Source organism: Babylonia areolata, chromosome 24 (genome assembly GCF_041734735.1).
Source record: "Babylonia areolata isolate BAREFJ2019XMU chromosome 24, ASM4173473v1, whole genome shotgun sequence".
NCBI classification, from domain to species: domain Eukaryota; kingdom Metazoa; phylum Mollusca; class Gastropoda; order Neogastropoda; family Buccinidae; genus Babylonia; species Babylonia areolata.
In genome coordinates this window covers 5,566,932-5,586,148 of record NC_134899.1, presented here as the reverse complement: position 1 = coordinate 5,586,148, position 19,217 = coordinate 5,566,932, and the positions used below count along the sequence as shown (strand labels likewise).

Genomic DNA, 19,217 nt, shown 5'->3' with positions numbered 1-19,217 from the left:
GTCTTCTACACATTATATGATAGTATGCCTGTATGTTATAATTAATTATTAATATAAACACTGTGTAATATAGCACACACACACACACACACACACACACACACACACACACACACACATTCTATAAAAAAAAAAGTATAATATATATATGCATCATGACATGTATCAGTAGAAAAATAATATGAGATATATATTATTCGCAGTAAAAAAAAAACAACCAAAAAACCCCACACAAAAAACAAAAACAAAAAAAACACCACGAGATTGGGAATGCTTGCTTCCTCTCATTCTGTGTCAGTGAGTCTTGTGCTGTATACTGTTGAATTTCAAAATCTCTGACTGACAGCAGACAGCCAGTCAATCAGTCTATTTCAGAAGTTATTTCTTGAGTGAATGCATGGCTTCACATGCAGCAGTAGTTAACTAGTTTTGTAGTAGAAGTTGTAAGTTGTAGCACTTACTGTTAAGTACTACCTGAAAGTTGCATCAGCTGCAGCACTGGGCAGTGTGTGGGGAATAACTTGAATTTGAACTTGTTTGAGACAGTGATAGATTTATTCCACATCAGGAGTAGTGTGACTCCAGGATGCTGAAACAGTCATCACATAATTAGTAAATTTCTCCACATTTCTTACATCTGTAAGTCAGAGCACATTGGTAGATATTGTCCAGTCTAAGAGAAAAAAAAATGTATTTGTGATATATATGTTGTTGTTGTTGTTAAAGAAGAAATCATGTGGGTTTTTTTTGTTCTTTCTTTATGTTTTTACCATGATTTGTGAACACAAAATGGTGAGGTGAGACTGGGAGTGTTGTGTGTTTCAGGATGCCTTTGCTCCCATCCTGGATGCAAGTAATTTGCCAGAATTAAGAGAGGCCATTCACAACACGGTCACACAATGTCTTCCAGGAGTGGTAAGTTTCAAATTTGTTTTAATGAATTCATATATATACATACATATATATTGTATGTTTAACAACACATACTTAACCATGACCCACTAGTGCAGACTCCAGCAGGGGTCTGACATTCTTGTCGTGTGCAAACTACTATCAGCCTTTGCGGAGAAAACGAAAGTAGCTACAGCTGATAACCTCCCGGAAGTAGGTAACCTACTAGTGGGTCACGATAAGTATGTTAGATAAACGTAATTTTAGGAAGAAAATTTCCTAAATAACATTACACAGACAAATCAGTGCTTAAAAGCAGTTGTGCATGTGATAAACATTCGTGTGCATGCATGCGTATGTGCACGCATGCACACTTGCATGAGCTCATGCATGTATTACACTCACACATACACACACTCTCTTTCCCTCTCTCTCTCTCTCTCTCTCTCACTCTCTCTGTGCTCAATGCAAACAAGCATGCTTGCATGTAAACAATCATGCTTTATTATAATTTATAACATATAATTTTTTTTCATATTTGTTTTCAACATTATGTCAACTGACCCGCCTGTCTAAATTCTTTCCTCACACATGTATACATGTAGATTGACCTGTCCATCTAAATTCTTATCTGGTCAGTTCCAAGTTACATGGGTCATTGCTGCTGCTTTTCAAGCAAATGTAATTTAGCATTTAGATTAACTGTTGACTGATATTATGTGTGTGTTTGTGAGTGAGTGTGTGTGTACATTTGTGTGTGTGTTCGTTGTGCACACACATGTATTTAAGTCTGCAGGCATGTGTGTCTGTGTATGTGTACATTTGTGCAGGTGTGTGTGTGTTTGTGTGCACACTTATATGTGTGTGCATACATCCATACATGTTGTGTGTGTCCTCGTGTAATTGTGTGTGTGTGTGTGTGTGTGTGTGTGTGTACGTGTACTCACATGTGTACATGCACACTTGCAAGTGTGTGTGCGTGTGTGTGCTGTATGTGTGATGCGTGTCTTGTGTTAGAGAGAGAGAGAGAGAGTCAGAAAAATGCACATGATATTTGTTGTTGCAGAAACGGGTGGTGGTGTTTTTGAAAGACCAAGTCACACAAGAGTTACAAGCAGACAGTCTAGTTTTACCAAACCATGGTATTCTACGGTATGCTTTCTTTCTTTAGTTTATGCTTTCATTGCTTATGAATTATTCATTAGAAAGGGGTCACAATATTTGTGTTTGTATTTCTCTTTTTTTGTCACAACAGATTTCTCTGTGTGAAATTCAGGCTGCTCTCCCCAGGGAGAGCGCGTCGCTACACTGAGAGCGCACCCATTTTTTTGTATTTTTTCGTGTGTTCAGTTTTATTTGTTTTTCCTATCGGAGTGGATTTTCCTACACAATTTTGCCAGGAACAACCCTTTTGTTGCCATGGGTTCTTTTGTATGCGCTAAGTGCATCCTGCACACGGGACCTCAGTTTATCATCTCATGTGAATGACTAGCGTCCTGACCACCTTTAAGGTCGAGTGGAAGGGGAGAAAGTATCGGCGGCTGAGCCATGATTCGAACCTAGGTGGACACGTTACCTCTATGCCATCACTCCAGTATACAGCAGTGGTGTATGTGTGTACATGTATGTCTTGCTTGTGGAGTGTAGGGCTAGTAGTAACGTGTCCGCGTAGGAAGCGAGAGAATCTGAGTGCACTTGTTCGAATCCCACAGTCGCCAGTATTTTCTCCCCCTTCCACTAGACCTTGAGTGGTGGTCTGGACGCTAGTCATTGGGATGAGACAATAAATCGGGGTCCTGTGTGCAGCATGCACTTAACGCTTGTTAAATAAACCCAGGGCAACAAAAGGGTTGTCCCTGGCAAAATTAAGTGGAAAAATCCACTTCAATAGGAAAACAAATGAAACTGCAGGCAGGAAAAAAAAGGGGGTTGGCACTCTCATTGTAATGACACACTCTCCCTGGGGAGAGCAGCCCGAATTTCACACAGAGAAATCTGTTATGACAAAAAAGTGATTACAATACAATACAATAACAGCATTTATTTGCAGAGCTTTGGACTTGTTTTAATAGGGTTTGAATCCGTGAATAATTTCTTTTTCTTTTTTAAAAATTTTTTAAAAGTATTAGTGATCAGTTTGACATCAACTTTGGTTCAAGAATGAAACTTAAGTAAACATTTGTGCTTGTTTCTGATTAGGAAAAAAAAAAAAAAGACAAACAAGAAGCACCTCCCCCTTCCTGACAAAAGTGATATATATTATTGGTATGTGTTCTGTTCCTCAGACTTGTATGGTTCCTGTTCCACAAAAGGTGAAGGTCATGTTAAGTCATGTGACATGTGTGAACATTGGTTCTTTTCAAAAAGGGTTAGCCATTTTGGTGGGTGGCAGTATATTATAATGAGCTGGATATGGGAAATGTGGCCTGAGTATATATGCTGAGCGCATACATGTGTGTGTATTTGTGTATGCACACATGTATGTGACGATTTTTAATGATTTAATATTTTGGATACGTGTGTGTTTGTGTAGAGGTGTGTATATATAGTGTATACATATGTGTGTTTGTGCAACATGTAAACTACTTAACAGAATTCTTTCAAATGAATTAAAGAACCTTTATTTTTCCATGTACAGAACTCGTTCAAGTGAATGAAAGAACCATTATTTTCCAAAGACAAAGATATTAGCAAGACAAGACAAGAAGAATTTGTTTGAAAATAAACCACAAGGGGTACATGGGAAAAGACAAGACATGGAAACACATTTCATACTCCAATCAACATACACCAAAGTGACAAAATACAAAAAACACAAGCTTGAAAAGTAGAAAAAAATCAATGACATGTTTTGTTTATGATACAGGAATGCACAGGTGCAACTGTAGGCCCTAGCAGAAAGCATTTGTGTTCACTTTTAACTCTCTCCATACGAATGGCGAAAGAGACGACGTTAACAGCGTTTCACGCCAACTACCATCATCAAAATATTGCAAGCAGAAGGCTCTTATACTGAAGAGGTGAATGTTGACAAAGAATACCACAATTCTGACGACGGAAGCTAAAGGTTGGGTCATTCAGACACCCACTGGACATCTGAAGGGTCTGTGTAGAGGAGAAGAGAGGACTAGCCGTACTGAGTGAGTTAAGTCATTAGTTTCGTGAGTGGAGGTGTACTGTTGCTGTGTATTGGTGGTGTTAAATGTAAGAAAGAAGGATGATGCAAACTGCTGTACATTGCAGGGATGCACGCCGCCGGAACTCATGTCACATATGCTCTGTCCCTCCTGAACCTGACCCAGTCATAGATCTCCTCCATCCATCCGAAACTGACAAAGGTAAGGTCGACTGACTCTCAGCTGTGGGCATCGCTGTGCCAGACTGTCTGCAGTTTGGAAAAAAAAAAACTGCAATAAAAAGAAGCTGTTGTGCAGTGCCAGTGCTGTTGTTTCAGTCCTGGTCCAAAATTATTTTAGTTATATAAAAAATATGCTACATATCTATGTAGTCATGTCGTAATGTGTTGCAAGGTTCTGTTCTACTTTTTGGCAAACAAAATTCTTACGTCAGTGGAGAGGGAAGACGTTTGCAAAAGTTTTTTAAACCTCAGGACTGTTGATGACAAATGTGCTGGTCAGTGAAGGGCTGTTGCCTGAGAACATTTTTTAGGCTGCACGTCAGCATGTCAGTCAGCATTCTTTATTTGTGTTCCTTTTGCTCGGGACAGCATTACTCTTATTCAGAAAAAAAAAAAATCAGGTACACAAGAGAATACACAAGAAATTGTTCATGGACTTAAAATTCATGTCACAACTCATTGCATTTCATCATAGTTCTGCTGCCAAGGGGTTAAATAGTGTCAAAATTGAGTGCAGCTCAAAAGAAGGGTCAACCTGTAATATTCTCTTCAGTCAGGTCATGGTAGAGTATCCAAACTCCATTTGAAAAAAAGAATCATGTGTTGAGGCATTTAGATGTTTATAAATTATAAACTATATTGTACAGGTATACTGAAGTGTCTGCATTATAAGATTTGCCTATTTTGTATCAGCGTTCACTGGTGTGACGGGCAGTTTGTACCCGTGTTGGTTTTTTACCCCTGGGTCAATATCTAGCTAGTCCAGATTAACTGCCTGGAGACTAGCCTGGAACAGCCTCCCCACCACCTTGGTCTGGTCTTGCCAGAACTGCTTCTCTTCGCCACTTAGCTCGATTTTACTTTACCATCCCTCCTCCCGCCCCCCCAGTCCCCCTCTTCCCAACCTACTCCCCTTTCCACTTGGCAGTTGAGGCCTGCCCATCTGTCGGCTCCATCTCTACACCCACTACACCTGTTGAAATGGGGTAATTTCCAACTAGAAGGGGGGGTGGGGGGGGAGGTGGATTGGGGGAGGGGAGGCGGGGGTTGATCTGAACTTGTTCCAAATGACCCATGGGGTCAGTATGCCCCAGGTGTAAAATCCAACGGGGAAGAGGACGAGGGGATATGAGGGAGCTTGGGGAGAGGGGGTGGGGATTTGCATAGTTTGAGGCTGTTGAATGGTAAAATTTATGACAGGGGAGTTATGGTGTGAGGTGGTTTGTTGTGGTCACTGTTTCTCCTGTAATTCTGTTTAGTGAATTGACACCAATCTGTTAACTTGCTGTCTGGCTATTGTTTTATTCTTGCCTCTTTTTGTTTCAGTTCTTCTTATTCCGGTTTCATCAAGACAGGGTGACGGTTGTGTAGTTTTAATTTTAGTAAGTATCAGAAGCTTTTGAATCAGACTCAGTGTGTGTGTGTATGTGCATGTATGTGTGTGTGTGTGTGTATATGTGTGTGTGTGTGTGTGTGCGTACAGCTGAGAGAGTGAAGGAGAGGGAGCGAGAGCTCTTTACCATCTGTCTGGTCTTCCCATGAAAATGTCTGTCCAATCTGTCTGTTGATGTGTACAAATGTCGACTCGTAAGCCTAGTCTTGTAGTGTTGTCATGAGACAAATGTACAGCCAGATAACCCTTCCACCTCCCCCACTCTCCCACTTGCCTTACTCATATTATCTTGTGTGATACTGTGCATGACATTGTGGTTTTTTCTCTCTCTTTCTTTCTTTCTTACTTTCTTTCTTTCCATCTTCCTTCCTCCATCCCTTCCCATTTTTCCCTTTATACCTTACTCTGTCTTCTCCCCTTTCTCTTTCTTTCTCTCTTTTTCCTCCATTTTGTTTTCTTTCATTTCTTTCCCTTCCTCCCTCTCTACCTCTGGTTCCCATATCCCAGCAGCAGTGCATGTTTTGGTTAATGATTTTATCAGTTTGTCACTATTGATTGCATATCGTGTCATTCCATTCTCTGCCTATGGGGGGTTCCAGTGAGAAAGACCATGAAGTGAAAAGCAAAAACTCATTTGTGTTCATACTTGCTCATTCACTGTGTCTGCCTCTTCTGTCTCTTTCTCTGGCATTTTGTGTTGGCCAAACCAGAACTGAAACTAAACTGACGAACTTTCAGGGTTTGTGTGCATGTGTGTCTGTGTGTGTGTATGTGTATGTGTGTGAGTGTATGTCATTGTATATGAATATTTTTGTGTGTTCTTATTTGATTGGAAAACATTATTATGATTGGACCTGGAAGGCATTGTGATTGGGAGAGATGTGAGAATAGGTGTGTTTGTGTGTGTGTGCATGGTTGAATGATGGGCCGTAAAATAAGTTCTGAGATGTTGCTGTCTATGAACACACACCGGCAAGCAGACAAGTCCAGTTTCTGTAAGTGCCCTCCCCCAGCTGCCCTCCACCAGCTCAGGTGCACTGGGTCATCCACTTGTCAAAAACACCCAACCACAGTGACTGGGCTATGGTGAAGATAATGCCCTTAGACAGAGCTCTGGCATCTTCAGAGGTCTGGAAGTTCTTCCCCAGTGACTGCTTCTGGACGAAAGGGAACGTAAACCAGCCACAGAAGGCCGGCCAGGTCTGGCAAGTAGGGTGGATGAGTGATCAATTTCACATTCATTTCAGCCAGAACGTCAGGAGCTGCTGCTGCAGTGTGAGTGCTGGCGTTGTCATGGAGCAGCAAGCTGTGGCTATCCATGGGTTGGTGGTGCTCACACCATTTCTCAAAGACTTGGTCAGGCAATGGTTAATATATGAGTTGGGGGTCACTGATTTCCTTTCCTTCAAGAGATACCATGGCTGCATGGCCAGATTTAGAGAATAAACATGCCACCACTTGTTTGTCGGCACTCCTTGATCTCTTGAACTTTCCAGGTGGGTCCTCGCTGGGGAAAACCCATACAGCTGACTGTTGCTGGTTACGTTCTGTCACCAGTCAAGATTTCCCACACTCAGTTTGAACATCCTCCATTGAATCTCTTCGGCATATTGGTACACCATTCTAAACCTCTTGAGCTCTTTGGTTAAATTGGTAAGGACCCAGCGGAGGCAGTGCTTGTTGACGCCAAACTGATCATGCAGAACTGTAGTCAGGCATCCCAGTGAATTGCCCAGTTCCTGCTTTACCTCCTGGTGTGTTGTTCTGGGATCATCCTTGATCAATGACTTTGCCATGGTTACTTTATCCTCTTGGTAAGTGCTGTTACTAGATGGCCAGTATGGTTGTCATCTTCGAGTGTCCGTCTTCTGAGCTGAAATTCTTAGTACCAACTGAAAACTGTGGCCCTGGAAGGAGACTGGCATTCTTCTGGAAGTATGATTTTTTTTTGATTTTTTTTTTTTAAGATAATCATAGCATGAAAATCACGTCTTCTCAGTTCGATGTTAGCAGGAGAAGCACAGACACCTTGGCCATACATTTTACCTTGCAGTTCAGAATTCAACTGCTGGAAGTTCTTTAAAATCTTTGTGAGTACTATGATGAATGTGGTTATTATCATGACATAATCATTTCTTTTGTCACTTGTAAAGTTATTTCATATCTCAGAATTAATTGATAAGTCCTCGTATGCATAATATATACATGTGTCTGTGTGTGGTCATTAGTGTTTTTAATGCTCACTGAAATTGCAGGGTCTGCATAGAAATAATGAATCATCTTAACCTGCAAATAGTCATAGTCATAGTGTCGACAGTCAAGGGAGCAGTTTTGCACCTGTGTTTTTTACCGGAAAAAAAAAAGTAGGAATGACTGTGATGGTTTGTGTGCATCATCAGAAAAAAATGTCAGTAGAATTTCAGTATTGTATAAACACACAGAAATGGGAGCAATTTGTAAAAACACACATACACAAAAACCGCCCGAAACAAAAACAAAAACAAAAAACAAAAAACAACAACACCAACCAAAAAAAATCCAGCAACTAAAAACAAAATGTATGTAGTGAAATGTCAGAGAGTTTTCTTTGGACAAGCTCATAAGGTCCTCAAATTTGAAAAACAAACAAATAACACAAAAAAACAGGTCAATTATTTAAATAAGGTTTTAGATTAAAAATAGTATTGGGGATATTGTGTTTCAACCTTAGAAACTGAGATTGACTGTTAGTGTATCACTACTGTAAGTTATGGATTTTGTTGATCATGCCTGATCTTTTATAAGATAACCATTAACTGTTGATTTCTTTTCTGAACAGGCATCTGTCAGGTCTGATGGTCTGTCAATAGAAGAAGAGAAGTGTCTGGCATTTCTGCAAAAACAGGTTAGTGTATAAGTATGTAAAAATGGAGTCTTTTCATCTTGCTTCTATTATTCGTACTATGTGTGCTTGTGGTGCAGTTTTAACAATTTAAGGGGGATATATGAAATCACTTGATAAAACCTGTTCTGTTCACCAAGGATGACTGTTAAACCTGATGATTCACTTTCCCTCATTTAACCCTTGACTGCTGAGCCTTGGTGAAGAGACATCAGTGTGGTTGGAGTGTGAAGGGCAGTAACTGCTGTTTGTGTTAGGAAGACAATTTCCTTTTGTGTTCTGATCAGTGGTCACATTGATTTGTCAGCCCTTCACTGACATCATGACCGGTAAGCTGTGTCCTGCATCTCAGTGATGTGACAGCCCTTCACTGACATCCTGACCTGTAAGCTGTGTCCTACATCTCAGTGATGTGACAGCTCTTCACTGACATCCTGACCTGTAAGCTCTGTCCTGCATCTCAGTGATGTGACAGCCCTTCACTGACATCCTGACCTGTAAGGTGTGTCCTACATCTCAGTGATGTGACAGCCCTTCACTGACATCCTGACCTGTAAGCTCTGTCCTGCATCTCAGTGATGTGACAGCCCTTCACTGACATCCTGACCTGTAAGCTCTGTCCTACATCTCAGTGATGTGACAGCCCTTCACTGATATCCTGACCTGTAAGCTGTGTCCTACATCTCAGTGATGTGACAGCCCTTCACTGACATCCTGACCTGTAAGCTGTGTCCTACATCTCAGTGATGTGACAGTCCTTCACTGACAGGCATACTCGCCACCAGCAGTCATGAGGTTGATTGATATGAGATCAAAGTGTGCAGTTTGCAGGCCTCTTTTTATTGTTTGAGAATGCGTTCTGTTCCCATGGTTGATGGATTGCTTCCAGGTTTCCTTGGCTTACACAGCAGTACAGCAGACGCGGTTGGAGACCGGAACAGATCAACTGGAATCATTAATGAGATTATGCGGTATGTTGTCACAGTCCTGTTACATTCATCAGGGTCATCATTGTATTTGTTTACACAGTTTACAGATCTGTGGCTGTTGATTTTTTCTTGAATTTTCATGAGGTGGATGGGGGTGGCAGAGAATGTCCATTTGAACTAGTGGGAAGGAATGAGATTCTGGAGATTAATAGACAGATAATCTTCTTCCTTTGTATGCTAATTGTGCACAAAAATAGACATTTATATATTTAAAAACGATAATAATTTGCATGCTATGGGATTTTGACACAAAACCAAAACTCTAGAATTGATGAATTTGTGGGTCATGCCACAGTGAAATGAATAGAAACACAGTGAAATTGTCAGAAGGGATGGTTGGGTAGTTGGATGGGTGCAACGAAATTCAAGAATGTCGCAGAATCTGTGTCTCAGTATTTTCCCTCCCCCATACAGGCACTTTCTTCAGCAGCCAGCTGTTGTGTTCTGTTGAACTTCCCATTGAATGCACAACTGGCAGTGTCAGTATCCTACCCAGAAAATATGTGAAATAGCATTTTGTGCTGAACACTGTACCCTTGTCAGTGAGCGGTGAGCACTGCATGACTTGCATTACATGAAGGACATGAGTCCCTCTATTGGGAGAGAAGGGTACTGCTGGGAGCACCATCCTTGTGCATTCCAGCTTTAGCAGCACTTGTGTGCACTGTTCACTGAGTGTGCTGCATGAAAGCCTGTGACACTGATGGTGGTGTGGTGTCTCTTTTGCCCAGTTGTCAGCTTCTTCTTGCACTTGTGCTGAACTCTCTGTAGGAGGGAACGAACCTGACACCCCCCCCCCTCCTTTCTTCCAATAAAAAAAACAGACCTAAGTTCAACAATTGGAAAAAAGTGTGTTTTTAATTATGATAATGATCTTGTGAATTTATATCGTGTCTATTTTATTAATAGAACTCTAGGTGCTTTATGAAAACGGGTTATAAACACCCACACACACAAACCCATGTATATGCGTGCAACCCCCCCCCCTCCTCCCTCTCTCTCTCTCTCTCTCTCTCTCTCACAAACATAATGTTGTGAAGACAGGCTGCATGCAATGTGTGTGTACATGTGCGTGTCACAATGTCGACTGAAAAGCTACATACTCCAGAATCAGTCTGTGTCTCTTATGAGCTTTGATACATTTACAGAGAGTCTTTCTTGTTACTCATTTGTTTGTGTAAGTTAATGACAAAAATTTTGATGGTGTGGGAATGTGTGTGGAGTGGGTGAGGTGTGTAACTTAACAAGATATGCATACTTTGTCTTTACGTATGATCTTTGTTTCTTTTCCTTTCTTCATACTTGTAGTTATCAGTGTGCATATTTTCATGTATGTATGTTTGTGTGTTGGAGCATGTTTGCAAATATATGAATACTGTCACCTAGATTGGTGAATTGTTGCTTATTGATTCTAACTTCTTAAGAGTGGAGGCAGACTTTCCCTCAAAAAATTGGGAGGGTTGCGGTGGCACACTTTGGAGACAAACTAAAGTAGGTCAGGGAGTCATTTTGTTTTGACTCTAATCTATTCAAATGATCAGAATTTATTGTCATAAACACAGGTACACGTGTTATCAACAAATTCCCTTGAAAAAAGAGAGCAAGGAAATTGTGTGTGTGAGAGATAGAGAGAGTGTGTACATGTGTGAGCTTGTGTGTGTGTGTGTGTGTGTGTGTGTGAGCAGGAGGAAGGGGTGTTGGTGTGAAGGTGAGAACTTGACCTCCAAGAAGAAAGGAGCCTTTCCTCAAAAGAGAGAGAGGGGGAGAAAGGAAATCGTTTGCAAGCTAATTGTCTCTTAGGGTTGAGGAGGGAGGGGAGGCAGTGGAATTGTGGAGGGGGTGGGAAGGGAAGAGGGGGAGTGATAGTAGTGGTAGGGGTGGTGTGGGAGGTGGGGGTAATATATGTGCTGTAAGGCACTAACTGGCTTTGGCCGAAACAGGAGGATTAAAAGGCCTGGGTTAGAAATATTGTGCTGTTCGGTACAATCTAGGGTGGGTTTTTTCTTATTAATTTCTTTTCCACTCAAGAGAAATCTTTTCTTTAAAAAAAAAAAAAAAAAAAAAAAAAATTGATTGCTGTTTTTAATTTAATCTTATTTTACTTTTAATGCTTTTTGTTTTTTTGTTGTTGTTTCTATTTTCTTCACTGTGCGATTAGCTGTGTGACCACCACCAGCCTGTTTGCTGTGGAGGAGAAGGGTTCAACACCAAATGAAATGACGCTAATTTTAATTAAGCAGATACATTTTCTTTCTTTCTTTCTTTTGTAACTGTCTTCTTCTCTTTTTTTTTCTTTTTTTTTTTGTTGTTGTTGTTGTCTTTTTTGGTTAGTTTTTTCCTGTTTTCTTTCTTCCTTTGTTTTTTCCTGCTTTCTATGTCTTTTCTTGCCCTTTTTTAAAAAAATTTCTTTGGTTTCTTCTTTATTCATTCATTCTCTTACTCTTTCTCTCTCTCTTTCTTTCCCTTTTTTCTTTCCTCCATTATGTTTCTTTGTTCTCTCCTTCCTTTTTTCTTCCCTTCTCTTTTTTTCCCTGACTGCCTTTCTCTTTTTATCCATTATCTGCCTTTCTCTCTTCCCCCCCCCCCCCCCCCCCCCCCCATTTTCTGCTGTTCTTTAGGCTGAGTGCACAGGCTTCCCGGTGATGGTTTTAATTATGGGAGGTGGTTAGGTGTCAGAGAAAGTTATTCATTTTCTTTTTGTTGTTGTTTTGTTGTTTTATGTTGGTTGTTTATTACCCTGTTTGTTGGGTTTTCGGTGTGTGTGTGTGTGTGTGTGTGTGTGTGTGTGTGTGTGTGTGTGTGTGTGTGTGTGTGTGCTTGAAATTGTCTTTTCACTGTAAATGAAATCATAGTTTAAAAATTATGAAAAGAAAGAACAGAAGTGAAGGAATGAAGGATAGAAAGGAAAGAAATGATGGAAGGAAAGAAAGAAAAAGACACAACAGAATGAAAAGGAGAAAGAAGCAAGAAAGGAAAAAAAAAAAAAAAAGAAAGAAAGAAACAAAGGCTGGGAATGGGATGGAGGGACAAGAAGTAAATATGTGTGCTTGTCTATGTGTTTCTGTACTTGTACTGTGCGTATGTGAGTGTGTGTGTGTGAGTGCGTGTGTGTGAGACAGTATGTGGCAGACCAAAACCACTCTCAAGTCAATGCAAAAAAGAAAAAGAAAAAAGGTAAAGTGATGTAGGAAAAAAAAGAAGAAGTAATTTGTCTTTTTCTTTTTTCAGGAGACTTGCATGACCAAGATGCAGCTAGTTTGGAACTGAAAGTGATTCGCTATGTAAGTGGATGTTTCTGTATACATGTCTGTGTGTGTGAGTGTGTGTGTGTGTGTGTGTGTGTAAATGCACACGACTTTGTGACGGCTGAGGCAAATCACCGTGGTGTCTGGGGATGGAGGGAGGGCAGAAGGTGCAGGGAAGAGATTAGGCCGCAGCGGTTGCCAAGTGTATGTGGCTTTCTCTTGGGGCACGTCCGGTAACTTAATGGATCTGTGCTGGCTTCCACCCTTGAGAGAGGGTTGATCCCTGGGTAAGGAGGGTGCAAGCTGCCTCTGTTCCCTGCCTCCTTCCTGTTGCCTGCTGGTCTTCCCTGCATCAGGAATGCCACTCTCTGCAGGTGTCTTCTCTGGGTGTTCTTTTATTTGTGTGTGTGTGTGTGTTTATTTTTCTGCCTCCTGTGTCTCTTGTCTTCAATGTTTTTTTCTCTTTCTCTGTGTTTTGTGGTGTTTTTGTTTTGGTGTATTTTGTTTTTTTGTTTTGTTTTATGTTATTGTTGTTGTTGTTGTTTGTTTTGCTTTTTTGCTTAACATTGCCAACAGCATGTGGACAACACAGTGTCAAACAGTGTCTGTGTGTCTGTGGTAAACTTTAACATTGCCATTTTCTCTGCAAATACTTTGTCAGTTGACACCAAATTTGGCATAAAAATAGGAAAAATTCAGTTCTTTCCAGTCATCTTGTTTAAAACAATATTGCACCTCCAGGATGGGCACAAAAAATTGAAAAAAGAAGCCAAATTATATGCAAACTGAATTTACTGTTTATATTTTTTTTTATTCTCTAAACTTGGCACTTTGATCTGATATTCTGACACAACAACAAGAGCAGTCATATTTATCATTTTTTGTTCAAACAGGAACTTCTTTTGCTAAGTATGGAAGTTATATTTATTTTGCATGTCTTTGGTGCAGATAGTAAAGAAGGGAAATTAATCTGTAATTAATGCTAGGGGGCTTAATTTGCTTTAAACTGATCTTTCTCATCTTAAACATTACATTTTGAAATTATACTCAATACATAAAAAGCTTGTGTGTTTAACTCTCAGTGTACAGGGATTTCACTATGTTCATTCGCCCAAGTGGTCTTTTTCGGAAAATACTAAAATCAGTATGACAAGTGGACTTTATAGATCTATTAGCTGAGTCCTGAAGGTCATGGGCAAAAATCAGTTGCGTACACATGTTTATACATATTCAAAGCGCGTGCTCATATTCTTCATGAATGCGAACGACGCCATTTTGTTTCAAGTTGTTGACCTGCTCGTTCAATCTGAAATTCAATCGACAATACACGATAACATGTGATGGAAAGTTGGAGAAGGAGACCGTTAAACATTTATTCAGAGAAAGATTTGTGAACGCCTCATCACTTACTGGATTATGCCCCAAACTGCCATAAAAATATCCACAGAATCAGTCGGAATTCACAGTTAAAAATAATAAACCATGAGAGGTAATCCCCTTGAATTGATGAAACGTATAAATTTCCAGTCTTGACTTTTCTCAAAATGAAGTTCTTTTCACTTCATACGACATTTAGAAGTACTTGTACTTGGCTCTTCATGTTATTAGTTTAACAAAATACTCAATTTCCATATCAACTTTAAAACTATAAAACTAGAATGAACATAAAAGAGAAATTGAATTGGCCATGTCAACTAGGTGTAACTAAACTTGTTCATCTATCTAGATCCAGAGAAAACGGTTAAATGTTGCAGTGTGATTGCGGCGATAGCCACGTCTCCTTTACTGCGGACTTAAAAAGAATTTTTAATTGCCCTTAAAGATTTTTTGAATGCCCAAGATACACCAGAATAATATGATTTAAACAGTGTTCTCACTGTGAATACTGCAATTGATTTATCGCCCTTTAAAAAAGCATGTTTAAATATTATATTTTTGATCATCAGCTAAGGAGCCACGATAGTGTAACAGGTAAGACAGTTTCTTCTCACCCGAACATGCGGGTTCGAATCTGCCGGGTTTTTTTTTTCTTTTTCTTTTAACCCAAAGCTTTATAATAACAATTAAAGAACACATTTTAACGATTAGATTTTTTTTTTTTTAAGTGCATCACAAGTGAGTCTTGACGGCCTTGCCTCTCTTGTTTCTTTTTTTTTTTTTTTTTTTTTTTTAATAGAAATTCTTCTTTTGGGTGTTTTTTTTCCTACAAATTGCTGGATAGTTGGTTTTTTTTTTTTAGAAACTTTTGTTAACATCCAGATGCAAAGCAGAGAATGCAGATGGTGGGGGTAGTTAAAATCGCATGGCAGAGACAAAAAAAAAAGAAAAGGGGGAGAAGTGAGAGAGGGAGAGATACGGTAGGAAGGGTGGCAGACAGTGAGGACGGCTGAATCTGCATTATTTAAGCAAGAGCTAAGTCACCAGCGTCGCAGCTGATGGGAGAGACATCCAGTACTGATAGGGGGTGAGAGGAAGGGTAGAGAGTGAGGGGGAGCGATAAAGGGGAGGGAAGAAGAGGGGAAGGGTGGTAAGGGGAGTGAACTAAGTGCCCAGGAGGAGGGGAGGCCTCTTCCCCCCACCATTATAAACAACAGCCGAGATCATGCGGCTCTCATCTTCATTAGACCTCGCTTCACAGGGGAATAATTTATGGACAGTAAATCAGAGCCAGGGGACCACAGAGAGGGTGGGAGACAAATCAATAACGAAGGGAGGCAGTGCACACAGACACACACACACACACACACTTGTGAGCAAGCTTACACACATTTGTGCACATGCATGCACTCATGCATGTGCATGCACACTCCACACACATGGTCACACACACACACACACACACACACACACACACACACACACACACACACACACACACACACACACACACACACACACACACACACACACACACACACTCTTCTTCTTCCTCCACCCCCCACACAGATCACAGAGCGAGACGAAGAAGGCTGAAGCCCTTCTTTGCAAACGTATACTCCCTGCCGACCCCTTCTTAGTGCAGATAGTGCCTGTCCTGTCTCCTGCCTCCACTGTGTGTTGTACCGTCTGGGTTCTGTGGAGGGAGGGAGAGTGAAGAGCAGTTTTTTGCATCCATTCGTTTTCAGTGCTTGGGATGTTGTTTCCAGTATATAGCCCCATTAGAACACGAGAAAGAGAGCACCCTCCCCCCAATCCCCACACCCCATCCCTCCACCTAAAACAGCAACAAAAACTGAGGAATAAATACCCCCCTCCTCCCCCTGAAAAAGAAGCGACATACAAACAAAAACCAGAAACAAAGAAATGTCATGAGAGGGTGAAGGAAATAACAGATTGATAAAAGAGGCAAATGATAGTGGGGGAGCAATATAACGGAAGACTCTCATCACAGTCACAGGGTTATGTATTTGCCGTTAACTCACCTATTGACTTGTTTTATTGACTTATTTTTCATAAAATAAAGAAGCTTTTAGTAGTGATCCTGTTCTCTCACTCTCCCCACCTCCTGTCAACTTGACCACCCCACTAAGGAAATTTCTCTTCTTGAATAATATTGGTGAATGATATTAAAGTTCTTATGTGTCAGTAGAGTTGTTGGGGTTTTTTTTACGAATAAAAAACAACTGTTCTTGTGGACGAGATCAGTTTTTAGCATCATGTAAAAGCTAAGAAAGAACAGATAACAAAGATAGGATTGGAAAATTCAAAAGGTAGGCTGCAGATTTGTTTTCAAGGATATAATTATAAATGCTTTTTTCTGTAACAGTAGGATTGTATTTATTCATTCTGTTTTTGTTGTTGCTGTTTTCTTTGTTTTTCATCTTTGGCAGATGTTTTGCTCAACTTCTTTTATTATACTGGGCATAGGATGTGTCCATGCCTGGATGTGTCAGTTCTTTTATCACACTGTGTATTTAGTCATTATGCATTCATCCACCCGAAGTTTTCAGTTCTTTCATAACACTGTGTACTTGGGTGTGCTGTATTGATCTATGTCTGATTTTCAGTTCGTTTATTACACTGTATGTTTGGGCAAGATGTATTCATCAGTGTCTGATTTTCAGTTTGTTTATTACACTGTATGCTTGGGTGTGATGTGTTCATCTATGTCTAATTTTCAGTTCTTTTTCTGACATTGTGTGCATGGTTTCGATATGTTGATCACTGCATTTCAAGTTTCCAGTTCTTGAATGACACCTCTGTGTGTAAACTGTCCATCCTTGCCTGGACTTTTTCATCTCTGTGATAACACTGCTTGGATGTATTGGGCATGTCATGCCCTGTAAGATGTATCTCACGTGTCATGCCCTGTACTGACGTGTCATGCCCTGTAAGATGTATCTGACGTGTCATGCCCTTTACTGACGTGTCATGCCCTGTAAGATGTATCTGACGTGTCATGCCCTGTAAGATGTATCTGACGTGTCATGCCCTGTACTGACGTGTCATGCCCTGTAAGATGTATCTGACGTGTCATGCCCTGTAAGATGTATCTGAATGCATCTGATGTGTCATGCCCTGTAAGATGTATCTGACGTGTCATGCCCTGTAAGATGTGTCTGACATGTCATACCCTTTACTGATGTATCATGCCCTGTACTATGTGTCATGCCCTGTAAGATGTATCTGACGTGTCATACCCTTTACTGATGTATCATGCCCTGTACTAGGTGTCATGCCCTGTAAGATGTATCTGACGTGTCATGCCCTGTAAGATGTATCTGATGTGTCATGCACTTTACTGACGTATTATGCCCTGTAAGATGTATCTGACCTGTCATGCCCTGTAAGATGTATCTGAATGCATCTGATGTGTCATGCCCTGTAAGATGTATCTGACGTGTCATGCCCTGTAAGATGTATCTGACATGTCATGCCCTGTAAGATGTATCTGATGTGTCATGCCCTGTACTGACGTGTCATGCCCTGTAAGATGTATCTGACGTGTCATGCCCTGTAAGATGTATCTGACGTGTCATGCCTTGTACTGACATGTCATGCCCTGTAAGATGTATCTGACGTGTCATGCCCTGTAAGATGTGTCTGATGTGCCTGTAAGTTGTATCTGATGTGTCATGCCCTCTACTGACATGTCATGCCCTGTAAGATGTATCTGACGTGTCATGCCCTGTAAGATGTATCTGACGTGTCATGCCTTGTACTGACGTGTCATGCCCTGTAAGATGTATCTGACGTGTCATGCCCTGTAAGATGTGTCTGATGTGCCTGTAAGTTGTATCTGATGTGTCATGCCCTCTACTGACATGTCATGCCCTGTAAGATGTATCTGACGTGTCATGCCCTGTAAGATGTATCTGACGTGTCATGCCTTGTACTGACGTGTCATGCCCTGTAAGATGTATCTGACGTGTCATGCCCTGTAAGATGTGTCTGATGTGCCTGTAAGTTGTATCTGATGTTTCATGCCCTCTACTGACATGTCATGCCCTGTAAGATGTATCTGACGTGTCATGCCCTGTACTGACGTGTCATACCCTGCGAGATGTATCTGACGTGTCATGCCCTGTAAGATGTATCTGACGTGTCATGCCCTGTAAGATGTATCTGACGTGTCATGCCCTGTACTGACGTGTCATACCCTGCGAGATGTATCTGACGTGTCATGCCCTGTAAGATGTATCTGACATTAGTCCGATATCTGTTGTGCGCGTTTGTGTGTGTATGTATGTGTGTGTGTGTGTGTTTGTGTGTCCATTTTTTTCTTTACATTTCATTTATTTCTTTATTTGCTTACTTTTTTATATTTTTTTTCATTTTTAGATTGATTGATTTATTTATTCCAATTTATTTATCCAATAATCTTATGATTTATCCATTTATTTGTTTATGATACGTAGTTTTTGTTTTTTTCTCAAGGCCTGACTAGTCAGGTGTCTGTTTAGCAGAGGTGGTGTAGCAAAACTGGATTTGTTTGAATGCTGTGATGCCTCCTTGAGAAACAGAACTGAACTGACCTGAACTGACCTGACATGCCATGCCCTGTAAGATTTGACGTGTCATGCCCTGTTGTTGGTGTTCTTTTCTCCAGCTGCGGGAGCAGACATTTTCAGGAAGCGGCTTCCTGCTGCTGGTGGTGCCAGAGACGCTGGAATTGATCTCCCAGGTAGGGTGGTGTGTGTGTGGGTAGGGTGGTGTGTGTGTGTGTGTGTAGGGTGGTGTTAGTGTATGTGTGTGTGTGTGGGTAGGGTGGTGTGTGTGTGTGAGTGTAGGGTGGTGTGTGTGTGTGTGTGTAGGGTGGTGTTAGTGTATGTGTGTGTGTGGGTAGGGTGGTGTGTGTGTGTGTGTGTAGGGTGGTGTGTGTGTGTGTGTGTGTGTGGTGGGTGGTGTGTGTGTAGGGTGGTGTGTGTGTGTGAGTGTAGGGTGGTGTGTGTGTGTGTGTGTGTAGGGTGGTGTTAGTGTATGTGTGTGTGTGTGGTGGGTGGTGTGTGTGTAGGGTGGT

General features: G+C 41.0%; 1 protein-coding gene across 1 annotated transcript in view; it reads left to right on the top strand.

The window, feature by feature from the left end:
* The window catches only part of LOC143299145 (cGMP-dependent 3',5'-cyclic phosphodiesterase-like), a 181,379-nt gene that overhangs the window by 102,424 nt on the left and 59,738 nt on the right, over positions 1-19,217 (top strand). Inside the window, exons 2-9 of the mRNA XM_076612274.1 lie at positions 826-915; positions 1,958-2,043; positions 4,135-4,229; positions 5,576-5,631; positions 8,461-8,526; positions 9,413-9,494; positions 12,741-12,793; positions 18,807-18,881. Of these exons, the coding sequence (XP_076468389.1) occupies positions 826-915; positions 1,958-2,043; positions 4,135-4,229; positions 5,576-5,631; positions 8,461-8,526; positions 9,413-9,494; positions 12,741-12,793; positions 18,807-18,881 (603 nt within the window). The remainder of the gene's footprint in view (positions 1-825; positions 916-1,957; positions 2,044-4,134; positions 4,230-5,575; positions 5,632-8,460; positions 8,527-9,412; positions 9,495-12,740; positions 12,794-18,806; positions 18,882-19,217) is intronic.